We start from the raw sequence: 25,828 nt of genomic DNA on the forward strand, positions 1-25,828 counted from the left end.
TAATTGCAGCAGCGTTCTTGTCCCTGTAACATAGTGACCCACCGACAAGAGGCCTGTGACCTGTTGTCAGGTCCTGACCTATTATTTATTACTGCTATATGAGCACAGTAGGCTTTTTTTTAATGGCTATTTCGGGTGTGATAGCGATGCAGTAGATACATTGTGTTGCCGTGCAGTGACATTACCATACTTCACGTTGTCCCCGTAAATGTCATCCATTTACCTTTGCTTTGAAACACATAGATTGCAAACAGTCATCCATTATACACAATTAAGTCCATTATATCACAAATCTAACTCTAATATTTTGGTCTGTCTTACATGTTTAAAAACATCATGTTATAATGATATATTTCTAAACTCACACTTAATTTGAGAAAGGCAGTGGGTGCTTTTTTTTTTATTCCCTGAAGAGTTGATTCTGTCTTAAATGTTTGTTGACTGCAGAGCTCACTGGTCTTTATTCCTGGTTAAAGCTCCTTAGACTAGACTTCATCTGATACGACTAGAAAACCTGCAAATCCAACTGGTTCTGTTTTTCCAGATAAACTTTGGCCTGTTTAAAAAGGCAAAATTAGAGGTTTGTGACTAAAAGAAAAAGTAACATTCAGGTACAGCTGCCACCTCAAACTTTTTTTGAAAGGCTTTTGAAAGCCTCGTTCACTGCTCCCCTGTAAACCATTGCCGAAAATTGGCCACTAGTGTCAAATGATTGGTTTATTCCTGCTACAACAGGGGCAGACACACACTGTTTCTGGCTCTTTCACTGCCTCCCAGTGTTTTGATAATTGTGGATAAATGGATCTCAGCCTGTCCTGGTCTCTCTATCGCTCTGTCTCGGTCACTATCAAATCATAACTACAGTGCTAGTATCGGTACTACTTGCTTTAAGTCCTTATGTACCTGCCTGTAACTGACTGTTTTTATATCTGTGTGCTTTTGTTGTCTCCCATTTTCAGTTTTTTTGTGCTGTGGTATGTGTGTGCAGATGTAAGTCCCTTGCCAGCCCTCCTTCAGCAGGGGGTCTGTATCTGATCCAGATGAACTTGCTGTTGTTTTTCAGAAGGGTCAGGCCAGCCACAAATAAATCCCTTTTTTACTGTTTTAACTGGAACTTGTTTAGAACGCCGGGGGGATTACACGAATATGTTGACTGGGGGAATCGGCTGTTGACAAATCTCTCCCAAATAACAGTGGTGTTACTGAAAATCCAAGCTTAATGCGCGCTTTTGTGCGAGTTGGACAGTCATTAGTGTCACTAATTTGACACGGTCCTCTTGATAAATGTGTGTGGGTTCACGCTCATGTCTGTGTGTGTGCTACGGAAAAGAGAATGTGTCCTTTATGCTCTCCGTTTATAGATGATCTGTTTTAAATATTCCTCTGAGGTAGTAGTGACATCACTGGTGACATTTGTCAGCTGATGAAACAGAGAAGTCTTTGTCTGACATGCAGACACACACATGCACAACATCGGTTGAAGTCGTTCTCCAGACTGCCTCCTCATCAGATGAGAACATTTGAAACTATTAATTTGTAGTGTGCGTGTGGCCTGTGATGTCTCAGGTTTGTTGCCAGTCTTTGTGTGTGTGTGTGTGTGTGTGTGTGTGTGTGTGAACATGTGGGACGCATTCAGTTAAGCTCTCTCTCCTTCCCGGTGTTTTCTTGCCAGATGTCAAGTTCATGTCATACTGCAGGGTGGAGTGCTCCCACAGGTTATCTGTAGGTCCTTGAAAAGTCAAATAATTTTAGTGAATAAAAATGTTAACATCTTAAATTCATTTAATAGCTTTATCTCCCTACCATGGAATGAGGAATTTATTTGAGTATTACTAAAGCTTTTTCAGTTGAAGAATAATTTTGTCAAGCATTTTTCAGATTTCAGTGATATTCAGAGTAGTAGGATTAAATTTAAGCATACAGATTGTTAAAATTAGGCTGTCTGAATCCTGCATATGCCCTCTTACTGAAGTCAGCCCATCAGCTCAGCAGCCACCAGAGGATTTGAACCACATATGGTCTGAGAATACTCTTAGAGAACTTCTCTCATTATGTCATTGTCAGATGCCAAGGGGGGAAAAAAAACATGTGCTTACCACTTTTTTTAAATGTGGGTTTAATGTTTTTGACTTTACTGAATGCTCCACTGAACACAATAACTGGTGTAAATGGATGAGGAGCCACACAGAGATCTTGCTCTCAGTGGGGCAGGTTGGGGCACTTATGTAGACTATGGGGTGGGATCTTTAGAGACAGGGGTGAAACAGCACATATATTGCTTCACATTGCTTCTGGGCAAAATTATCATCAGAAATCCTTGGTCTACCAGATACCATAGAGTGCATTTTTATGGAAAACAAAACCCTAAAAGCTTGACCCATTTGAACTTCTGTAAACCACATTCATCCATAACATCCGTAACATTCAGATTCATTCTTAAATAAAACCCATTTACTCATTTCAAATTACTCTGCACAGAGTCTGGGTCTAAGCGATGAACCTACTCTACCATTCCCTTCACTTTATTAGTGCAAATCCCCTCAACAGCCAGGCATAGTGTTTCACCTGGGATTACCTATGAAAATTTAATTTCACGTTCAAATTGATTCACAATATTAGTTTCATTAAGTTGCATATTAATTTCATTTGCACCTATTAAAGCCAAATTAGATTGAGTTTTTTTTTCCACCAAGTTAATTTCATCCCCATCAGAAAATAAATTCAGAATAGTCCAGCTAGTCCTCAAATGCCCTCTGGCTTTGTATTAAAAGAACGTTGTCAGGTTTCTCCTGGGCCATTAGCACAGTTATTTTGAGTCATCTTTACTTGACACACTAATGAGCCAAAGCCCTGATTGTTTCTTTGAAGATTCAGTCCAAAAGCAGCATGTTGCACCAGTGTTATTGCTGATATTAGTTGTTTCAGTACACTAATATTTTGTTTTCTTATGGGAGTTGCAGTTTGATTCTTTCCATTGCTTGCAGACACAGTGAGTGTTACGTACATATTATGGATGTGAAGGACAATTATTGAATGATATATATAGAAGATGTGCACACAATGGTAATAAACTTTAAATGTAGTTTGTATGTTTTCTATAATAGAGCAGCTCAGTTTTTTAATGAAATTTGGAAGCAGATGTGTGCTGCCGTCCATGCAGTTTTTGTATAGGTCACATTTTGAACATAATTGGTGTCAGTAACATCATTTTTGTAATGTGTAACAAGTTTGGTCTATAAGATTAGTTAAAATAATCTAATAGACATCAAAACCTAATAACTTCATCCTTCCTGCAGTCTTGAATATCGAGAAAGTCACAGGCTATTGAAGACCAAGTGAACTAAAAGTTGTTGAAATCAAACACAAACGCCAAAGTTTTTAGGATATTATCTACTTTAAAACAGTTTTTGATAAAGGTAAACCTCTAAACCTTTGCAACAATACAACGGGAAGCTTTTTCACAGGTTGTGTATATGCATATTGAATGGTCAGGGATGGCAGTGAAGCAGTGGAGGGAATAGCAGTTGATGAAGAAGAAGCATTAAAGGGAGATACAGTTGAACTACGTTAAGTGCTGGTGCTTTTCAGCATGGGACTGAATCAGACATGGTTACTTTGAATTCCACCTGACTCTTGCGTCTCATGTTGACTCCAGCAGCTGCTGTTAGGCTTGTGCTCTGTAATTGTCTCATGATCCAGTCGCCGGCATTTAGTTTTGGATTGTTTCTTACTTTATTCCTTCCATAGCTTCTTTATGCAAACAGATGAGCCTGAGGGCAGGGTTCATTTTTCATACAGCCTTAAACTGGAAAAAGACTTCATGTCTTTCTAGTTCTCAGTTTGTGTCCCAGTTTTAGCACGCTTTATGCAAGTAAAGAAGCTGGTGTGTGTTTTGCCTTAGGCTACACTAACGATCCCTTCTTGCTCTGTGTATATCTACGTGTGTGTGTGTGTGTGTGAGTTGTCAGCAACAGTAAAAAGCCCTTTTGTGAGCAAGTTGAATCGTGATGCTTCAGCATCATAAACAAGGAATTTACAGCCACTCAGTCAGAATGGGCCATTAAACTTGTGTGTGTATTTGTTGCTGTGTCTGATTGTGTGAACCTTTGCCATTAGACTCCAGGCATTTAAAAAAAAAAAAAAAAAGAAGCTAAAAAAAAAAAAAAAAGAAAAACCTTTGTTCCACTGTTACAGCTCATTTAATTTCATTATCTTTCTCTTCCATGTTCTCTATTTAGTCACATTTTTGGCAGTCATAATCTCTGTCATTGTTATTACAGTGTGCTCAAGTCAGGTGTTAATGATCCTCCGCTGTAACCTCAACCCAATAACCAACTTCATCATTTGTGTCCTCCGGGCCGGTAGGTAGGCAGGAAGACGCAGAGGGAATAGGCAGTGGGAAGTAGGCTTCTTGTGGTTTTAGAGCCCTCTCAAACATGAGTGAAGAATTGCTGGTGGACCGACTGCTGCCTTGATGTTTGATTGCCGCGCTGGAAGCTCCTGCATCGCAACACATAGTTAGAAGTTGAATCAATATTAATATGGGCGGCTGCACCCCTGTTCAAATCATGTAAATATTACACCATAATGACAGTTATGTTTGTTGTCTATGGTCATGCATAGTGCAAATGTTTTTTTTCATTCTCAAACATATACCATTTAAATATGTTTTATATTTTTCTTACCCATTATGATACTGTGAAAATAGTGTGCTTGGTTGATATTTTCCTCAGCCACAGCCTGCACATAATTCTCCTTCAAATGCTTGCGAGGTTAAGCTTATGATAGGTCCACAAATAGAGATGCTGACATCTCTTGAATAGAAGCAAACATTGAAGGATTTAATTCATAATACATTTGAACGTTCTTGATTTTTGTTACATAGAGGTGGAAATGTCTTATTCTGTGAGTTACTAGCCTAACCCATCCAGGGAGTATAAAGGACAACCTTGGAGCCCATACAGTATTTTATCCTCTTTCCTTTGTTCAACTCCTTCTATTCAGCTGCCTTTATTTTCTTTTTTTCACCTTCTGACACTAATAGTAACATATTTATCTACTTAACAGAAAGCTAATTTAATCTGGCCATTAAGCCATTTTGAATTTCACATGATGCCATTGTTAGGGTTTTGAATGGATATTTAATACCTTTTAAACATGAACGTTTAAAAGGTATTAAATTGTAGGTATTATGCTTTACTTGAGCTACACAGCATTAATCTCTAATCTTTTTTTTTTTGTGTGTGTTGTTTTCTATTTTATTTTTTTCCTACAATCATGAAGGATTTGAACGGCCTACTGGCTCCTTTCTCACAGACCTTTATCCCTGCCAAATCCTTGATTTCTACAATCATTAATAATAATCATAGCAAAACACACATGCACACACACACACACTATGTAAATAAAGACAGAGACAGAGTGAAAAGTGTCTGTGTGTTTGTGTGTTAGCGTGCTCTGTGAATATGTTTATGTTAGCTGACAGACCCTTAGTGTGTTAACTGCTTGTTTCCTGTGATTTGCGTCTGGCTGCCACAACTTCTCCATCCACAGACACAGTGGAATAATGGGTCTTATCAACGTTGCGGCTGACCTTTACATAGATTTGTGTTAACTATTGTGCCCAAGGTGTAGCGTTCACGGCTATAGCCAACTGAAGGAGAAGTAAATCTGGGGTCGCAGACATCTAGATGCACAGCAAAACAATAAGCCTCAGAACAAGCGGGGGTAGGGTTAGTGAGTAGGCTGTGAAGCCACAGCAGCAAGGCCCTCCATGTCACAGGTAGACTTATTACCTTGAAAAAAGAAGTTGAAACAATAGTATTTTATAACTGCTGTTCCTCAACTGATGTGTCCCAGATTAACATGACAGGGTCAGAATGAATGTCCAGATTCTTAAGAATCTAAATACAGATTTCATAGAGTATTTCATAGATTTTATAAATAAAGTTGACATAGAAAATAACGAAATAGCGAGCTTCTTTCTTTTTGGCTGGCAGCAATAATGCTCCCAGATAACAGGAGTGGAGTTGAGGACACAGGTTTAAACAAAGTTATATGTCGTCTGGCCACGTTATTTTACTTCTGCTAAGTTTTTGAAATAGTGTGACAGCAAGTTCATAGCGACAACAACACAGCTCTTACATTCTCTTTCTCTTGCTCTCCCACATTGAGCTCTACTTGCACAATGATTGCTTCAAAATAAGGTGATTTTAAGCACATTTCTCCAGTAAGGAAATGTAAAAAAATAAACAAATTATTAAACCTAATTCCAGGTAGGCTACAATTTCTAGGTAGTGAAACACAGTACATCTGAACTGTTGTGTGTATTGTGTGCATCCTTGAGGCCAAGGGCTTCCTGTCAAATTTCATTCACACACACAAAAAACTGCTGAGAAGATGGTGGGCATAACAAATACAGAATCGAAATATTAAGGAAAATAGTTATTATTTTCAGACAATCTTGACTTCCATGCATCATCATGGTTGCCTCTCCTTTAAAAAAAGGCTAGGTTAAAGAGAAATGTGTTTAAAGTGCCTTTTAAAATTTTCAACAGAGCCTGCCTCTCTAATACCTTTGGGTAGGCTGTTCCTCAGTTTGGGAGCATAGCTGAAAAAAAAAAAGCTGCATCTCCAGTTTTCTTTTTGGTGGGGTTTTGGGTAGCTAGGAAGCTTGCAGTAGAAGATCTGAGGGCTTGTGAGTGAACATAAAGCAACAGGGAATCTGTGATGTAGCCCGGTCCTAAGCCGCTGAGAGCTTTAAAATCAATTCTATAAGATACAGGGAGCCAGTGCGGTGTAGCTAAGACTGATGTATTCTCTCTTCTTTGTTTTTGTTAGCAGTCTAGCAACTGGATTCTGGAGAAGTTGCAATCTCTCAATGGACTTTAGGAAGACCAGTAAAAGCGCTTCCCGATAGTCGATTCTATTTGAGATGAAAGCAGGAATTAAGGTTTCAGCATCTTGCTGGGTCACTTTGTTTATATGGGACATAAAACTTAAGTTGGAATATAAAATAAATCTAAGATAAATTTAAAACTTTTTACTTTTGGTTTGATTCAGGAAGTAGGATTACCATGTGTTTTAAGCAGCTCATCTCTTTTGGTTGTGGGGCCACCTAATACAGTTCTCTGTCTATCTTATAATTTAGTTTTAAAAGGTTATTTACCCATTTATTAATTGCAGACAGTAAGGGTGATTAAGGCATCTACACATTGTGCATCATCAGCGTGGAACACTGTAGCAAATGCTTAACTTAAATCTAAGAGAACCAGAACCTTACTGGCATCAGCGCTAAGTCTCAAATCACTATCTTTGTGAGAAGAGTCTCTGTGCTATGATTAACTGTGAAATTCCTCTAGAATTTTATTTTCATTCAGAAAGTTGCTTACCCCTTTTCTGCATTTCAAAACTGTCACATCCCGTTAACATTACAGTTCATGACCACTGTTTGATACTCACTTGTCTTATAGTATATACTGTTACCACACCGACACTCCTTCATGCTTTTCAGAACACGAGTGACGGTCTTCAGCACCTGATAGTCATGCTTCATGTTCTCTGTCCCAATCTGCTTCTGGATTCCTTTCTTAGAAGTCTTTTTTTTTTTTTTTTTTTGGAGATCAGTCAAACTCAGCACATTGTGTGCATTGATGCCAGAGGCCTTGAGATGGCAGAGTAGAAAAGACACAGCACAGCTCATTGGTGACACACTTTGTATTAAAGAAAATCACTAAAGAATAGCAGTCATTATAAGAGTAGAGGAGCCATTTTTGCAGATAAAAGTCTCAGCTTGAAAGAGAAAGGGGAATATGGTACAGAGAGGAAGAGGGGGAGAGATGGGAAGTCATTAGCTGGGTTAAAAGCAAATTGAATCAAGCCTACTGTATGTGCTCTTTGGTAATTTGAATTTCTCTGGCAATTGCAGTAAGGAAGTGAATAAGGCCTAAGAGAATAAGGAGCCAGTTTTTGCATGAGATGCCACAGAGAAGCCACATGAGGAGTCTCTTTCCTCTTTTTCCTACATGCACACTAATAAATCGAAGCAGGCGTATCTGCTCCGGCTTGAGACTCCCTTTCAGACTGTAATATCTAACACTGGGGTTCACGCGATATTCACAACAGATAATTTGTCCGTATCTCGCCCTCATCTTAAAAGCAAATACACAAGCAATGTTACACTGCTTTACTTGACTGCGTTTTCATTTTGTTGATCGTTGGTCAGTGATCTCATCTTTTCCTTTCTGTGCTGTTTTTCTCCCCGAGGAGCAGAAGTGAAAATGCATTATGTTGAAGGAGCAACAAAAGAGAGAGGAAATGTGCTGATGTGCTTCAGAAAAGTAGAGTTACAGAGGAGTGAAGGGTGTTTACACAAGGGTTTCTGATCACGTACATATTGTGGATTGTTGTGGATTGTGGGAATGCATCGATGCACAATGTACACACAGTCTCTTTCTATTTTGCACTTAAGCACACATACAACACACACAAACACAAGCCTCCACAAAGGAATTCCCGTTCTCTTTTTCTATTTTGTTCCAGACATACACACATGATCATATGCAGATACTCACACACTCACACACACACATATACCTACACACACACACTCACCCACACCTTCTCTAGCTATTTACCATGGTGGCCTTTTCCTGCTGTTTATCAAACCAATGTATGGGTAGTTTTCAGCTCCACTGGTCTGAACATATTATTCCATTTCCCTCTTTCCCACTGCTTAACACACAAACACACAAATACATGTCCTAGACACGCACATGCACACACTCGCGCTCCATCAGCTGTTCTCCCCACTCACTCACCAGGAGAGACTCTGCTCCCCACAGTAAATCCAAAAGATTGATGTGTCTCCTCGGACAAAATGAGATTGTGTGTCATTACAAGGCATTACACTACAGAACCCCTGAGTAACTGAATTAGCCCCAGTGTGTCACAGGAAAACGCAGTTTACACACACACACACACACACACACACACACACACACACACAACTGATCGTCTAACAGGCTATTTGCTCAAACCAGTTTCCTACATGCTTTTCCTTCCAAGAAGGTAAATGGTCCACAGTTGTCAGACAGAAACATTAACCCAGAGACGAGGCTGTCTTTTTTGTGACTCTTTTTTTCTGGGGACAGAGTAATTGGTAACATAATCTTAACTAATGTTATAATGTTCAATGACCCTAAAGACATCAGCAGACCTTTGGTACGGGCTGTGGTGATGCTTTGCAAAGCTGGCACTGAAGCCATCTTCACTGTGCCTTTCAATCTGTCAGTGAGGCCACATCATCAGCTGCAGAGTCATTTTTCACTCTTGTGAGCCAGGCTTTGCATACGGAGAGAGTGAAACACACAGTGCAGCGGCACTGCTACCTTGGGTGGGCCTGCTTCTCAAATGTCTGAGCATCCAGCCAGTGTGCTCAAGTTTCTCTCAGGTTTTGGGCTTGCTCCTGCTGTTGACTTTTCAGTGCACAGCCAGTGAGATGACAGCTGACGGTGACGAAATCTGAAAGCAACTTGTGATAGATTAAAAAATATATAATATATATCTCTCTCTGTGTTTCATAACTGTAAAACGCTGACTTAAAATCACACCAGAATCTTGACAGTGGCTCTGTCCTGCTTGCTGGTGCATATTAGTGACCTCAACCTACGTTACACCTTGCCACTGAGCTCTGTGACCCACCTTACGGATTAACACAACTCAAACTGATCATTTGTCGAGCCATCTGTTCGATAAACCTTGTGAAGTAGATACTCAGTCACTGATGGAACAGCCAAACAGTGAGCTGGGTGAGAGATTTTACAGATCTGTGAAACATCACTGAGTTGAATGTATAAAGTCTTATTAAGCCTTCAGTTAAATACTCTGGTACCTGTAGATGTCCAAGTTTAGTTAGTCACACACCTGTTTACCCAGCGACTTGGTAAAGTGGTCATTCAGTTTGTTAGTCAGTCAGCCAAAGTCAGTGTGAGCAGGTCACTCAGTCTCAGACAGGTGGTCGGCCACCGAGTCAGTAAAGTAATCTATTAGTGCATGAGTGAAATCAGCTTGTCATTCAGACAGGATTTCATGAGTCAGCCAGTTGTACAGTGAAGTGGTCAGCGAGGCAGGCAGGCCGGCAACAGATGAGATAATCAGCTGGCCAAACAGTGAAAGTCCACTCGCAGGTCTAACCTCAGATCTACCACTTTGACTGACTTTATCAGTAGCCTGGTGGTTCAATAACAAGCAAACATCATACCATTCTTGTCCAGTAACAGTGGGCTGACTGATCTAGTACAAACAGTCTTGACGTCTTTCTACAGACAAAACAAGAAGTTGGAAAAACAGTCATGGGATTGTGGTTTCACACACACACACACACATGCTCTCGCACACATACACGTGCTGTTTCTCCAGTCAAAACAACAAGCAAGGCCGCTGTAGTAGTTACAGAAATCTAAGGTCAGCATGTGACACATTTTCTGAAACATGCTCACACAAACACACAGAGCTGCTTCAGTGCGCAGCATCGGGAGCACGAGACTAAATAACAGAATTCAAGAGGTCAGACACAAAGGCTGAATTGAACACGGAGAGAAATGGCCCCCAGCTGCATTAGGACACACACACACACTCATCTACACACTGGTCCACTCAGAGATGAAAGGAAACACACATGCACATGCGTACAGAGGACCACACGCACACACATATCCAGCACACAAAAAAATTAAAAAAACAATATTAAGTGAGATAAGGGTGAGAGAACTTTGTGTTAGTTCTCAGTCTGACCGGAGCTAAGTATTGGCAGGACAGAAAGCAAGTCCATGACAGATCTGTTTCACAGTGTAAACTCTTGACTGTAAAAGGCAAAATAAGCAAATTGAGCAAAAAAAAAAGAGCAAAGATATAAATAAATAGAAAGTCACTGAAGATGTTGAGGTTGAGCTCAAACAAATTTAAACTTCTGTTCTTTCTTCAGTTATTCTTGAGCCTTTAAAAAACAAAAAAAAACAAAAAACTCTTTCTTTGCTGTTTGCGTAATGAAACACAATGAGTGGTTTTCTCTTGGAATGGTAAGATAAGGAGTCTGTCAAATACCTAATTTGATTTTGGTACATGGAGATGTCCCATATCACCACCATCCACATCATCTAATTACATCCACAAAGGGCAGACACATTGATATTCTTTGTTTGACATTACAGAGATTTTTTTTTTTGCTGTGTTTCCTCACACAGCTGCACTTATTTGCTTTTATTACTGGTGCAGCTCTGTTTCTCCTTAATAAACACCACATTTCTTTGCTTAAAAAGTGAGCCAAGAAGATTAAGCTCCACAAGCTGTAAGAACTGAAATTTGTGTTTCATCCCAAATCCTGATCAGGGTTTAAAATTAGAACGCTTAATAAGATATAAGATGTAAAGAATATCATCTTTATCCAAGTCCCACGAGATCGCTGGTGTGCCTGCAAAGTTCCCGGGCCAGGTTCTCGCTCATGACAGTGTATCAAGGCTAAATTGGGTTTAGCTGCCAACCTTTCTCTGAATAACTAATCATCCTCTATTCATTGCTCCTAGGTCTTTACTCCATTGTGTCAGCATTCTTTGTTCCTTGACTCCACATTATTTTGAAAACCTCCACTTTGACTTTGAGATGACATTAATAGTAAACTTACAGGCTTGAGCCTTTGTTCGCTCATATAATAGCAGTTTTACGATTTTGTTTGCTCATATACCCGCTCCACCCCTCTCCCAATCGCAACAATAAGTGCAATGAATAATCTTGCTTTACAATTTGCTAAGCGCTCAGACTTCCCTGCACAGTTTAAGCTTTGTTTTCATAATTGCATCTTCAAGCTGACACAATACAAACCCCCATGAACACTAACACACACACGCACAGACACTCACATGAATGCGCACATGGCCCAGTTTGTTTATGCATAGAGCAGTTTTCTAATTAATGTGAAGACCCTACATGCTTATCACTGAGAAAACCTTTTTCTGCTCAACTCTCTCCCAGTCTGTGTCTTTAGGATGCTGCACAAGGGAGCTTCTCCAAGGGGAATTACACTCTATTTGTGTGTGTGAGCATATGTGTGTGCGTGTGTGTCGAGGGAGGTTTACAAATGTATAGAGAAACCTCAGGGCTTTCCTTTCTTTGTTACCTTTTCAAGGCTGCAGCCACACAATAGTTCCTCTCTCTCTCTCTCTCTCTTAGACTCGCACACACACTGGGGAGGTAGTCTCTCTCATTGTAACACATTGATGAACTACACCGTTGTCAGGTGCAACAGCTACCTCTGTGGTTTAATTAACTGGTTCGAAACAGCAGGGAGGGAGGACAGAAACAAAGGAGGGAAAGGATAGAGGCTTGATAAGGAGGAGAAATAGTTGGTTAATGGTAAAAGTAATTCTGTTTAGAGTATTTCTAGCATTGATCGTGCTGTTCTTGTCATCAGCGGCTTAGTTAAAGGTCCAGTACTTTAACACTGATACCTGTGTTGTTTATGTGTGTATATTAAACACTTCTGTAACGGTTGTTTGATTTCGCCCTGCTTTTCTAAGGGCCTTTTTCTGTCCCCGCCCCACACGCTCAGATTTTACTGCTAGGTGAAAGTAACTGCCCACTAATCATCAGCAAACGCTCTGATTGGCCAAGCGTAGATCAACTCACAAGGCGGCCTGGGATCACATTTGGTGGACGTCTTCAGTAAACATGGCAGCAGGATCTGTAAGACAAAAAAAAAAGTGGATCATAATATACATGTACATTCACAGGCTGACCAGCACGCCTCAGTCTGCTCTGACAGCATCCACATTGCTACTCCCTCACTCTCACTCACTCACTCCACTGTTTTACTGTTAGCCCTCATCCCAGTACAACCTGAACACACAGCAAACACATGTGTGTGTGTCGTAGAGAGATTGACACAGCTCCTCTCCTTCAGTCACTGTTAGACTAAGGGTGCTGACTAGTTGTCGCTGTCTGTTCAGGCTGATGGAGAGGTCGAAACTGCTAATGCGTTGTTGTGATACTGGACGAATGTTCAGCAGCAGCACGCTCGCACGGCCACATGAACACACATACACATTATTGATGCAAACACACACACACACACCCAAGCAGGCCACTGACTGTCTCTTGAGATTAATGTTGGTGTGATCCACTCAGCTGGGCCTGATCACATTAAGATGGATGGACCCCCTGGTGGTGTCAGTGTGTGTGTGTGCGTGCATGCGGGGCCCCATCTGTCTGTGTTTTCTCCACAGCTAGGTCCTGTGACCTAGCTGCCATCTTTAGTGCTCTCAACTAGGATAAGCAATACCCTGGGAGGGAGAGATGGATGGATATCTTCCATGGTGACATTAAAAAAAATGCTCGTGGCGTTTCAGATGTGTTTCAGAATGATTATAAAGATATTGTAGGTGTTTCAGTGGATATTGAATGAAAGTGTTGCATGGTCCAGTAAAAGGAGTAAAAAAAAAAAAAATGAGGTTCCTCATACCATAATCACTAACAGGAATTACCTCTTTTAATTATTTATTCAGGGCTTTGGTAATCAATGTGCTCAGTAGCCAACAGTAGTGGATGGTGGTGAAACTTATCTTCGCCCTAGTGTCAGTGTGTTGCAGTGTCTGAATGTGAGTGTTATTAGAAGAGCATGTACTCTCAAGTAACAAATAGTGTAATTTTTTTTTAAATGCCTCCCTCAAGTTTATCTGTAATGTCTAACCCTAATCTCCCTAAAGCTAATAACAAGAACAGTCACTGGGTAGTGAAAACTTTGAGGTTACACTTGTAGTTCCTTCACTGCTTCGTTACCCTAGTAAGACCCATCATGAATGGATGTCGTATACTGTACAGATTTTTAGGTCCTTGAGGCAAATGTGTCATTTTTGATATTGAGCTATGTAAATAAAATTTGACTCTGCTTGACTTTGAGTTGTAATTGGAAAAATGGTTCAAATTTGGCAAAGTGCTCCTCCAGAGCGACGTGGAATCTCCATGACCCAACTTACAAACACATCACTGTAAACAGTTGTATCTTCAGTCCAGTGGGACTTCTGTGTTGTTTGTCAGTTTCAGCTTCAGGGAAAACCCTGTTATTTCTCCATGAGTCTGTCATGGACAGATACAGGGTTTATGCTTGTTATCTACAACAGTCTGATTTCACGGTCTCATACTAGCCGCCTTACATCACAGCATTTGATGGTTATTAATCATTAGTAAGATGTTTTTGTCAACCCACTGGATCGTATAAGTCCCACATCAAACCAGTTTTAACACTGTGACACTTTTATTAGAGAGGAAGAGGAGCGTTTGATGTTTGTTATGTGTCGTACTGTGTTAATAGATGGCCATGTTGTTTTCTTACAATACAGCTGGACTGTGGTTAAATCTTCAGTTAGTCACATTTGGTTGGTTTGGAGTTTATAGTGAAAACACCACTTGGCATGCCGCATTCTGCTTATGGGAAGTTTTTAGTGCTTTACATCACTGTTAGTATACACTTAGCATGTGTGGCTCCATTGGGAATTGAACTCATAATGTGGCAGTGTTCGTCACCCTCAGCTGAGTTATTCAGAAAACTAAAGCCCCCAAATGTTGAAGGTAAAGGTGCCAAACTCACTTTTTATTTTTTTATTTATTTTGCACCACACTGCAACACGTGGAGGGAAGATGATAAATGGCTGAGAAATCATATTTACTCTATGAGAAAGTAGCTTGGTCTTATTTCTCCTTTGAAATATTTGGATCCCCGCAAATGCACACATTTAACTAATTACAGCCTTTAACTCGTGTTCACTCCAGAGCGCGTTCCAGCAACAACAGCGACTAACAAGAGCTGTTGCCAGAAGTTTAAGCCAAAAGTGAAATAATGAGTGAAAAGAAACGACTGTGGTAACAACAGTGTATATTTTTAACCCAGCATGACAAATTGGAGGTCAGAAATGAAGCCCTAATGGAGTAAATACAAAAAGTACTATTAACAGTGGCCTTCCTTCTTCTTTTCAGTAGTGACCTACAGACAGCTTGGGAAGAAAAGCCCCCTTCATCCTAAATAAAGACTTTTATACCATGCAATTCTTCTGGATCTGGTGTGAGGGAGTATTTCTCCTTTTTTTCCCTGTGTATTTTGTTTCTTATTTTAATTTTTCTGCTTCATAGTCTCACTCCCTCTCTGTCACAGTCAATTTGAATTAAGTTTCTCTACTTTTGGTAAAACAAAACAGTGTATTGAGTCTAATCTTTCCATGGCTTGCCGCGGTCAGAGAGACAGCTGTCCACGGTTATTTTGGAGCTAGCTGGAGTCCTTATAAACAGTTTAGGAGAGAAAGGACAGTTGTGACTCCCTGCTTTCTTCTCCTGTGTGCATGAGGAGATTTCATTAAAGCATTAAAAAGTCTCTTGTGTTTCTTTGTATGCTCAACATGTTTTTCTCAGGCCCTTGTATTTCCACACTTCAGTTCAGCCGATTCAAGTGAAACTGTTGTTAGTGACTGGATTGGTGAATAAAAAAGTTAATTGACTTTTTCTATCTCATGAGAACTCAACCAAATTTAGCTACTATTGCACATTTTGTGAAATATTAGCCTGTTTGAACGCCTTAGTGTGCTCAGTTTTATCCAAATTTAGCTTTCATCTGTGGCATCTGACATCCCTGAGTGCAGTGATGTTTGAATAAAACTGTTCTCGTCCCTCATTGTCCCTCTGTTTGTCTGCTTCTGTCTGCCTAGGTGTCTCAATGCATGTACCTACTGTAAGACGAAGCATGCCAGAGGAGACCTTGCCAGCTATCCCATTGAGGAGCTAGTGGAGAGAGCCAGGCAATCTTTCCAGGGTGAGTACATTATCTCAGCCACACATGCACGCAAACACACACAAACTCACACAAACTCACACAATCACAACATGACTGCAAACAAGGTGTTTATATGTTTAATCATTTCAAAATCTTTGCTAAAAAAAAAAAAAGATACTTTAATGGTAATAAGGGTCACTGAATATCCAGTGATAAAGTGATTAATAGTGATCAATATATTTGACTCATATGCTGTGGACCTGGAAGTGCTGCTATTGGACAATTGAAGGTGCTGATATCGGATTACTCGGCACTTGTTGAGTGTACAGTGCTGTGTTTAAGTTGATTAAATGCGGTTCTTGGTGCTGTTGTCAATTAAGTTTACAACTTTTATGTCACTGTGTTTGCGTGTGCTCCTGCCTGTGGCTTCAGTGTATTGCATTTATGTGGTGTGTGTGTGTGTTTGTGTGTCTGTCCTGGTAAAGGGGGTGGGGGGGCTTTAGTAACACATGTTGATGTTTTTGTTCTTGGGTAGAGGGTCCAGCCAGTTGGCTCTAGTTCGATGCCAGATGAACAGCTGTTGTGCCCTGGCATCTGTTCCTTGAGAGTAGGCTCCCAGAATCCCCAACTGCACAGCAGGCCATGAGTCTATTAGAGCCCCAGGCGGGTCAGTCAAGGGCAAAGCTGCACACTGATAACACAAATCTCACTTCCAAAGCATGTGCTACATATGCAGTATATTATCTATTTTGTGACTTTTGTACTGGCATAGCCCGTTGGATTATGAAAGTTATTTGTCTGGTATTTATTCTAAAATCTGTGTGTTGCATCTGTATAGGCAGACACTAAAAATAATACACAGGTCCATGCTAATATCCTTTGCAACCCACTCACATCATCTTCCCCTCCTCTTCTCTTCAAACGTCCTACCCTAATTCATGTCAAATGCTGCGTTTGGGGTCTTCATGCCCACAGAATAATAACCTAAGGTCAGTCATCTCATCCTATTAACATTTCATTGCTCATGCACATAATTTAAATGTACTTCAACCTGAGACCATTTGACCATGAACGTTTTTGGAATAGCTTAATTTTAAATCCTGATCTGATCACAGCTTATTTACCTCATTCCTGAGAGCTATCAAAGTCATGGCATTTTATAAAAACCCTCTATGTTAGCTAATCGATATGACAATAGTTATAATAATTTTGCAACTTGTGTGCTTATTGTGCGCGTGTGCTTATTCATAAAGCAACTAAAGTGTGAATTATTTCTAACACTGATAATGCTTTAGGAAAGTCTAAAGGGAACAAATATGCTGCTTACATATTTAGCACATTTAGCACACAACTCCCTCTGCTCCTTCTAAGGATCTCATTGTTCATGATGATACTAAGCTCTGGGCTTCAGATGTTCATCTTTTATAACAATGTTCGAGGAACAAACCTTCATCTTTTTTTTCTTGGCATATATCCCATTTGATTAAAATTTACTCTCTGTGCATAACCAACACTTGTTGGATAGAGGTGCAGCCCAGTGCTTCAGGAACCTCCTACTTGACGGTCAGCTGATGAGCAGCAGATACTACAACTGCAAATTCACATTACTGTTTTGGCAAAAGCCCCTTTTTCATGTTTGGTTTTCTGACAGAGATTTTGAAGGCAATGCTTTGAGGCAGTGTTATTCAACTGTCCACAGATTCATGCTGGCACACGAAGGGACACTGACAATCTTTCTTAAATACTTTTAAAAGTTGATTTGTAACACCATGTTATTACTGTTTCTGTTTCAGCCTCAGGTTGTGTTCAGACTGACAACAGCTCTGTGTCCAAAATACACCAGAGACGGTGTGGCTGTGTTGACACATGTACCAGTAACAAATTGAAATATTAACCTGTAAGTCTAATGTGAGAGCTCAACAGATGTAGAGATGCTGGACAAGGGTTTGGATTCTTTTGTGGCAGGATTTTACAACTCAGTGGCCTCATTGACATGAATAAGGAGTCTGGAATTTTTGAGTCAGTGCTATTGTCGGACTGAAAATATCCTCAGTTTATATTGGGGTAATGAAAAGCAATAATATACCCTTGACAAGGACATGGCTTTCTAAATCCCTTCCAGAACTCTTTAAAACAGCTGCATCCATGGCACTGCGGTGCTCGGGGGTGGGCAGTCAAGGGCAAACTCACCAGCTGCTTGAACTTAGGTGTGTGTCTGTGTTTGTGTATATTGTGCACATGTGAGATGTGGATGACAGTGTAGGGTGAAGATACACCTGCCCTTTACACTTGTTTCAGAGAAGTTAGAAGTGCAAGGCATACTGATATTTTGGAAAAACTCATGTGACTCATATTACTTATGTTGCTGTCCTGTATTGCTAACATTTGCATACAGAATGAATGAGTGAATGAATGAATAAATGAGTCAGTTAACCATGCCAGTTCTAAAACCACCACGTACTCAAACAAATTGCAAGTTCATGCAAAGTTATAATAGACATGATAGTGGTTCACCATAGGACACAAAGCAGAAACTTCAGTTAGGTCTGATAGAAAGAGTGTGTGTGTGTGTGTGTGTGTGTGTGTGTGTGTGTGTGTGTGTGTGTGTGTGTGATCCGTTAAAATGCAGGAAGCATGAGTGTCAGAGACGGTTAGTTGTTTTCAAAACAGAGAAAGAGGAAGGTGGAGGTTACCGCCTGTCATGATTTACAGACAGTTGGAATGAGATGGGTAATGAGAGAGGAGAGAGATGAAGTTTCACTGTCCATCTACTGTGCGCTGTAACGGATACAGTCGTAATCAGAGGCTGTTTTAAATTAGTGAACCTTCAAAACATTTTGTTCTTCCTGGTCAGTTTTTTAGTCCTTCCTGTTTCCAGACTTTACTCAAACACTATTTTCTGTCTTTTTTTTTTTTTTTTTTTAACTTTGTAACACAAAGTATGTGTGTATTAATGTATCACATCACACAAACACACACACATACTTGTTTGTATGAATACACAGTAAAACACACTGTTTTCCAACCTAGTTTTTTGAGTCTTGCTGACCATGTTATAATTGTATAATTATTAGACACACACACACACACACACACACACACACACACACACACACACACACACACACACACAAACACACACGGACATACACACATTCACCAGAGAATGTGATAAGCAGGTTTCATCTCAGGAATAATTGGCGTCCACACCCTTTGGCCATCTAATATATATTTTATCTGTCACATATAATATATTTTCTCTCTATTTATCAACCAAAGCTGTGATGTTTACTCCATCAAATATTTTTGTTAGGTTTGGAATTACATTATGGCAGCGCAGCAATGCCCCTTTTTCTCTCTCACTCTCTCTATTAGTCACCTTTTTCTTATCTCAAACAAATTGAGCCTCACAAATAGGCCCTGCAATTCGATTTGCTATTTGATGTCTTTTTAATAAAAAAAAAAAAAGCAAGTATGAATGCTAATTTTGATTGGCCAGTCAGCCTGTGTCGGGGGTATTTGATTGGTTTATCTCGGGGAACTTTGAAAGGATTTATGGGATTTATTCAAATGCGATTTGAGGTAAATAGCTCTCTTTCCACCTGGAAAAAAAGAGAGAGTGAGTGAGTGCACAGCTTTTAAAATAATCTGAATTATTCAAATGTATGAATGTATAATTTTTAACATCAGAGAGGTTTGTTAATGTATGCAGGTAATGGAGGCTGGGGATGTCATAGGAAATGACAAGGCTGTGTATGTGTATGTGTATGTGTGAGAGAGCGTGTATATGGGAAGGGACCCTCCCTTGGTTCATTTGCCTCATTTTTGTATATGACAGACATACTAGGAAGCAGTGATTGTGCATGAGTTGGTGTGAGTTGTCCCAGAAGTGTGCATCTTTTAGGTGTGTGTGTATGAAACAGCCAGAGGTAGAGAAATATTTAATCATATTCCCCAGGGTGAGCAGTTCTGGAGATGTCAGTGTTCTCCATGAGTTGAGCACAGCAGATAGAATGTAAACAACCGACATCCACCAGCGGTCTGCCAACAAACCAGTGACTTTTCTCCTCCTCATGGCTTTCCTCTTGTTGTCTAAATTCAAACACCTCTCCAGCCTTCAGTCTTTCTTTTACTTGCTCCTTCTCTCACTTCTTCCTGCTGCTCTTTTGTCTTGTATATCAACAGCAGTGGCCGTTTGGAGCTTGGAGTATTTTTGGACTTCTTGATTTTTTTTTAACCTGTATTTACATTTGTGAAACACTTCATAAGTGAAGTAAATGGGCAAGTTAAATTCCTCTTTCTCTTTCTCTTATATGGAAGTTGTACAACTATGTTGGTCTGACCAATATTGGCATTGGGTTTGATTGCTTTTTTTTTTTTTTTTTACTGTTTTAGTGAGGGTCTTTCTGTGACATTGCGTTTCTAAAAACCCCAAATCAGTCCCCTTGTCAGTGCATTAGCTGAACTGACAGGGTTGACTTTGGGATATAGGGCCGGTCTGCCATCAAGGCTGTCCCTCTACAGCAAAGGACAGGCTGCAAAAAAAAAAAAAGCCTGTAGGGCAACACAAGGCCTCACACAAATTTAGGCAAAAATGCTCATCACAGGATAGAGGTCATTTTAAATTGTGAGTGTAATGGTAACTAAAATAAATTCTACCAAATGCTGCTCTCGGTGGTCATGTGATGACGGATGATGATGGGTGACCAGGCCTATAATTAATCGTGGGTGTGTGTCTCGGGTCTTGCTGTGACAAATACTGAGTTGCAATATAAATATGAATCCTAGTGTATGTGCCACATGAGATATTTCTGCTGTCCATAGCACATCCGTAACTTGCAGCAGCATAGTGAGGGTAAAAACTAACCAGGCTTAAGTATAATTTTAGTATGATTTTGTCCCCATCACGTAAGTGTTACATAAAGCATAATTCAGTCACTTTCTGTTCTGCCTGTTTATACTAAAATAGAAAGTTCAATCCCATCCTTCTGGGGTGAGCAATTGTGGAGATGGCAGTGCACTGCATGAGGTGAGAACAGTAGATAGGGGTTGAACAGCCTACATCCGCCCGCGGTCTGCCCACAGAGCAGTGACTCTTCTCTTCCTCCTGGCACATTCTGTTCTGCCCATTTAGAAATGAAAAATGTATGTTTTTATACATGTATTTTGGAAATTGGCTGGTTTCTGTTCTCACATTCAAGGCACCATTAAAAGCTTCTTTAAAAAGGCTTTAACCTCTGGAACCTGCAGATACCCTGTGCTGTAAACATGGTGGTCGCCCCTGAGAAATGTGACACGGGGCCAGTCTCACAGACTGAGGTGCCAGGGTTGTGTACCACAGAGCACTCTATTTTTGTTGTGGTCTTCAAACCCCCCTGTGGCTGTCGCCTTGTCATTTTAAACTGTCAGTAGGGTGTTTTTGAAATGGCCCTGTCTAAAACAGGACGTGACGCTTCGTAGATACAGACGCACTGCTATCACTCCCACATGACACACTACATTATTGTGTGACATGCGTCTTAGCAATCACGACACAGCTTGAATTTTTTGGGCTGTGGCGAGTGCTGGCATATGACAACACACAACTGAAACCTTGTATCACCAGTATTCCTTTTTTTTTTTTTCTCCTGAACTGACAGCTGGTACTTTTCTCCCTTATGTAAAATTGTTTGATGGACTATATTCTAAGCAGAACCACTGAAAATGCAATGTAATGCCTGGAATTTGCACATTTAACTGACAACATAATCAAATTTTTTTAGTTATCTTGTTAATGTTCACATCACAAGTCCCTTTTTCATGATAGCATACATCAAAGGCAAATATACCCACTAATATCATCAGCTTTTTTTCTCCTTTCCACATGACTGATGGCATCAGTGTCGAATGCAGATATTAGCAGAAATGACACTGCTTAGTTCCCTGGCTCCAGCTGGATGACATATGACAGATAGCCATAGATAGACAGATATGTGGGCTTGCTTGTTGGCTGGCTCCAACATCTGTGACAGGTGTCAGCTCCTGTTTACCTCTGCTTCTGCGGCTATGTGACACATGGGCAGACGAGTTGCCAAAGTTTGCCAGAAACGATCCTGTGTGGGTCAGCGGTTCCTCCAGGTTGGGTGATCAGGTTAAAGGTCAGTGGGTACATTAAAAATGCGCCTTAGATTATATATTATATTATTGCCACATTAGATTACAAGAAGGGTAAATGAACCTTGTGGGGACACTCGATCATCACAGCAACAGAGAAGAAGAGAAAAGACTGTGGAGTATTGAGAGCAGGGCAATGCAAGAAGCAGATTTGACAGATTTGCAAGGTCAAAGCAGATGTTAGGGTGTGCATGTTTGGTAGCTATTAATATCAGGTGTTTTCCCTGCAGACTGGAAAACACGGTGATACAGATCAGCATTCATACGTGCCAATGTAAATTGTACACTTTGTATTCATTCAGGTAAAATGGATGGAGGTTAGAAGATTAAAAGAAAACTTGCCTCTAATTTGTCTCTTATTGATTGAGACTTGGCAACTGAGACACAGTCGGAGGAGCAGAGAGACTGAAATATTGATAGGAACTCATTGATCATAGTTGAGTCACCACCATCAAAGCGCTGTCTATTGGAAAGACCATGTGGAAAACTGCTGAGCATGCAAGCACTAGCACAGATTTCCTGTGTGTGTGTGTGTGTGTGTGTGTGTGTGTGTGTGTGTGTGTGCGTGCGTGCGTGTGTGTGTGGAGGCAGTCAAATTCATTATCCTCTGGGAAAGCTTTCATGGAGAAGCTAAAAATGGATTTTCTGAATCTTCTCCAGGCCGATAAGTTCCAGATATTTTTCACACAGACAGAAGTTTCTTCACGTGTGCTCTTCTGCGCTGAGAAATGGTTCAGGCTCCAGCAACAGTTTTTCAAAAACTGGCTGTTGCGTAGCCACGAAACTCATGAAACAGACTCCAGCAGACTTCAGTCAAACATATGTGCTCGCTCCAGAGTTCAAACATACTATATGTAGCCACTACTGAAGCATCAAAGAGAGATAATGAGCCTTGGATTGTTGTGCAGTTTTTAGTATGTGTTGCGTGACACTAACAGTGCCAAAGGTAAGAGGAAGGGTTCAGTTCTCAGAATAGCTGTGTGTGTGTGAAGCACTGCAATAAAATGGTTAAGATTTTCTTTCCACTAAGACAACCCAAAATTCAAATGAGTTTGCAGAAAGCCCCCAATGCAAGTCTTGTATTTTGTTAAACATCCAAACGAATGGTGTGTACAGAGGACATGCTTGTGCTGGCTGCATGATAATGTGAAACACGTATCCAACAGAATCGGGAAAGCTTCAAAGTACTTTTTTGGTGAAAACTGTTAAGTTCAGCAGGGAGATGTGGGGGAAGTCTTTTGTTGGTCTTAAACACTGTGGCATCATTTCATTTATTTTATGGTCAGAATAGACACAAAAACAAACCTGTAAGATCACAGCTTAGTGTGATTCCTCTTCTGTGTGCTTTGTTCCTCACACCATATCATACTCAACAGGTACCTTAACTTCCAGTATTTGTTGTAGGGCTGACATACCTCCCCACAGCAGGTCGGTGGTGCAGTTGTAGCTGCCATGGCAAGTTGCTAGGATGTGACTGAAAGCTATTTGTAAACAGGTTATGTTTCTCTCTTGATGTGGAGTAGAGATTCCTTCAGTGTGCGTTGTTCTGCACCTCTCAGTCTGCTTGTTACTTCTTGTGTCTTATCTCTCTCTCTCTCTCTCTCTCTCTCTCTCTCTCTCTGTCTCTGTCTCTGTCTGTCCCTCCTTGTCTTTGTGTAAATATTTCATTGGTTGTGTCTTTAATGTCAGTAGTTTAATACAGAACCAGACTCTTGGCTTTTTTGTAACTGCTACTTAATTTGGATTTAAACACACTCATTTACATTATACACAAGAATGTAGAGCATATACACGCAGAGACTGAGACACACACACGCGCGCGTGCGCATACACACTGCTTCCTCAGACGGTCTCTTCAGGCAAGCTTTGGACAACCCAGCTGCAGTCTCGCCTCCACCACCACTCATTATGCATGGCCATGATACTGATTGTGTGTGTGTCTGTGTGTGTATTCTCAGTTTGAGACAGCTCACTGTTGGGAGGAGAGCCACTGAGACACTAAAGATAAGAGAGGACAGTTATTTTCTTTTTTTTCTTGTCTTCGTTCTTGTAAGACATTAAATATCTTTTCTTTGTCTTTTGTTCTTAAAGCTCAACTAAAGTACAGTCGTCCTTCATTTGCTTCTCTGCTTCTCTGTCTCCTTTTTTGACCTCTTTTCATTCTCTTCATAGGATAGACAAAAAGACAACAGAGGGTGGTGTGTGTGCATTCGCGTGTGTGCTTGTGTGTGTGCGTGCGCATGTACCGTCTTGTCCTGTGATTTAGTGCCAAGCTGGCAGCAGAGACTGCAGTGAATAGGGGGCCCCTTTCACACAAAGAGAGCATGGGATACACACAAACACGCGCATACACACACACAACCCACAGCCAGTGCCAGACTGCAGGCCACCAACTGCACACCTGGCATGGTGCTATTATGTCACCAGAGTGCGTTTGTGTGTGCGCGTGTGTGTGTGATTGTGTAAGTCCAGCAGACACCATCTGCTCTGTCCTCTGTGAACTTGTGTCTGCACCTCTCCTACTTCATTACACTAGATCAAAATGTTTTAAAACCTTCGATAGATGCCACATCTTATGGTATTGCTTTATATATACAGTATACCTTGCTACTAAATGTTCTATATTCTGTTATACTGCTAAATGTGCAATATAACCATAGCTGTATACATAGTTTTACAGCTGTTACTAGAACTAACATCTGTTCTCGTTACCATAGTGCTGTTATTGCAGTTCACCAGTTTACCACCCTGTATTTTTCACTGTACTGTCACTGTACTATATAGCCCACATTAAATCTATAACTTCATACAGTCTTATGTAGTCTTTACTACAATATACTGAATAATTACTCTATAAATCCAATGTGAAATACATGGAAGTGCTACTAAAATCTGTGTTAATTATTTTAATATGGGGCTTTTCTTACTGTGGGATAGATTTTTTTTTTAAGTCAAGTCCAGCCCACTGGAGAAGGAAGCAAATGCAACACAGAGGTTATGAGAAGGTAAGGGCGTGAAGACATACAGTATAGGAAAGCAATAAAAACAGCTGACAGTGAGGAGGAGTGGTCCTCTGAGCAACAGATGAAAATGTATTAAAGATTTTAAAGTTTTTTTTTTTTTGTCTACTGTAAACATCTCTCTTCCCTTTTCTCACTTCTCTTTCCTTTCATGACATGTTTTCTTCATCTTGTGCCCCCTCTACCCCATCTGGTTTTGCTTTTTTCTGTCTCTCTCTCACATAAAGGTGGTGTGTATGACTGTATTTTGCTGCTGTACAACACGGTGTGGGGGAGGGGACAGCAGTTACACCTTTTGTCAATAGGTGGCAGTAAGACACTTAGATTAAGACTCAGACCATGTGCTCGGCTCACTGGTCTTGTTATTGTCTGTCTGACTTTGCACACAGTCTCACACACACACACACACACACACACACACACACCAAGAGTTGGCTTGTGCCTGTTAAAATGTTTAACTGCTGTAAGTCCTCTGACTCACATTTGGCTTTTAGTTCTTCCTCCCAAAACGCCACTGTGTATGTCCGTGTGTGTATGTCCGTGTGTGTGTGTGTGTGTGTTCCCTTTCCCAAGCTGTTAAACACACTACTGCTCTCTTGTTTACATACCAGCTTCCTCCGTGTTGATCCGAGCGAGTCACAAACGATTAAAAATAAATGACACCGTCTTCTGTGTTATTGTATCCTTGTAATTATTTGTAATGATTGCCCACTCAAAGAAACAATTTTCACAGTTATTTTTGGGAAACCCCCTTTCAGTCCTCCTGTAACCCTTTTTTGGTGTGTCCCAACCCCAGAGAAAAAGAAAAGAAAGAGAGAAAGAAAACAAACAAAATAAAAGTCCT

The 25,828-nt window shown here is 40.5% G+C and overlaps 1 protein-coding gene across 2 annotated transcripts in view; it reads left to right on the top strand.

Annotated features, from left to right (window-relative positions):
• Positions 1–25,828, top strand: part of cdkal1 (CDK5 regulatory subunit associated protein 1-like 1) — a 221,321-nt gene that overhangs the window by 76,376 nt on the left and 119,117 nt on the right. For both annotated transcript variants that reach the window (XM_041045092.1, XM_041045093.1), the window contains exon 8: positions 15,747–15,850. In XM_041045092.1, coding sequence (XP_040901026.1) covers positions 15,747–15,850 — 104 coding nt within the window. The remainder of the gene's footprint in view (positions 1–15,746; positions 15,851–25,828) is intronic.

This window comes from Toxotes jaculatrix, chromosome 8, assembly GCF_017976425.1.
Source record: "Toxotes jaculatrix isolate fToxJac2 chromosome 8, fToxJac2.pri, whole genome shotgun sequence".
Taxonomy (NCBI): Eukaryota; Metazoa; Chordata; class Actinopteri; family Toxotidae; genus Toxotes; species Toxotes jaculatrix.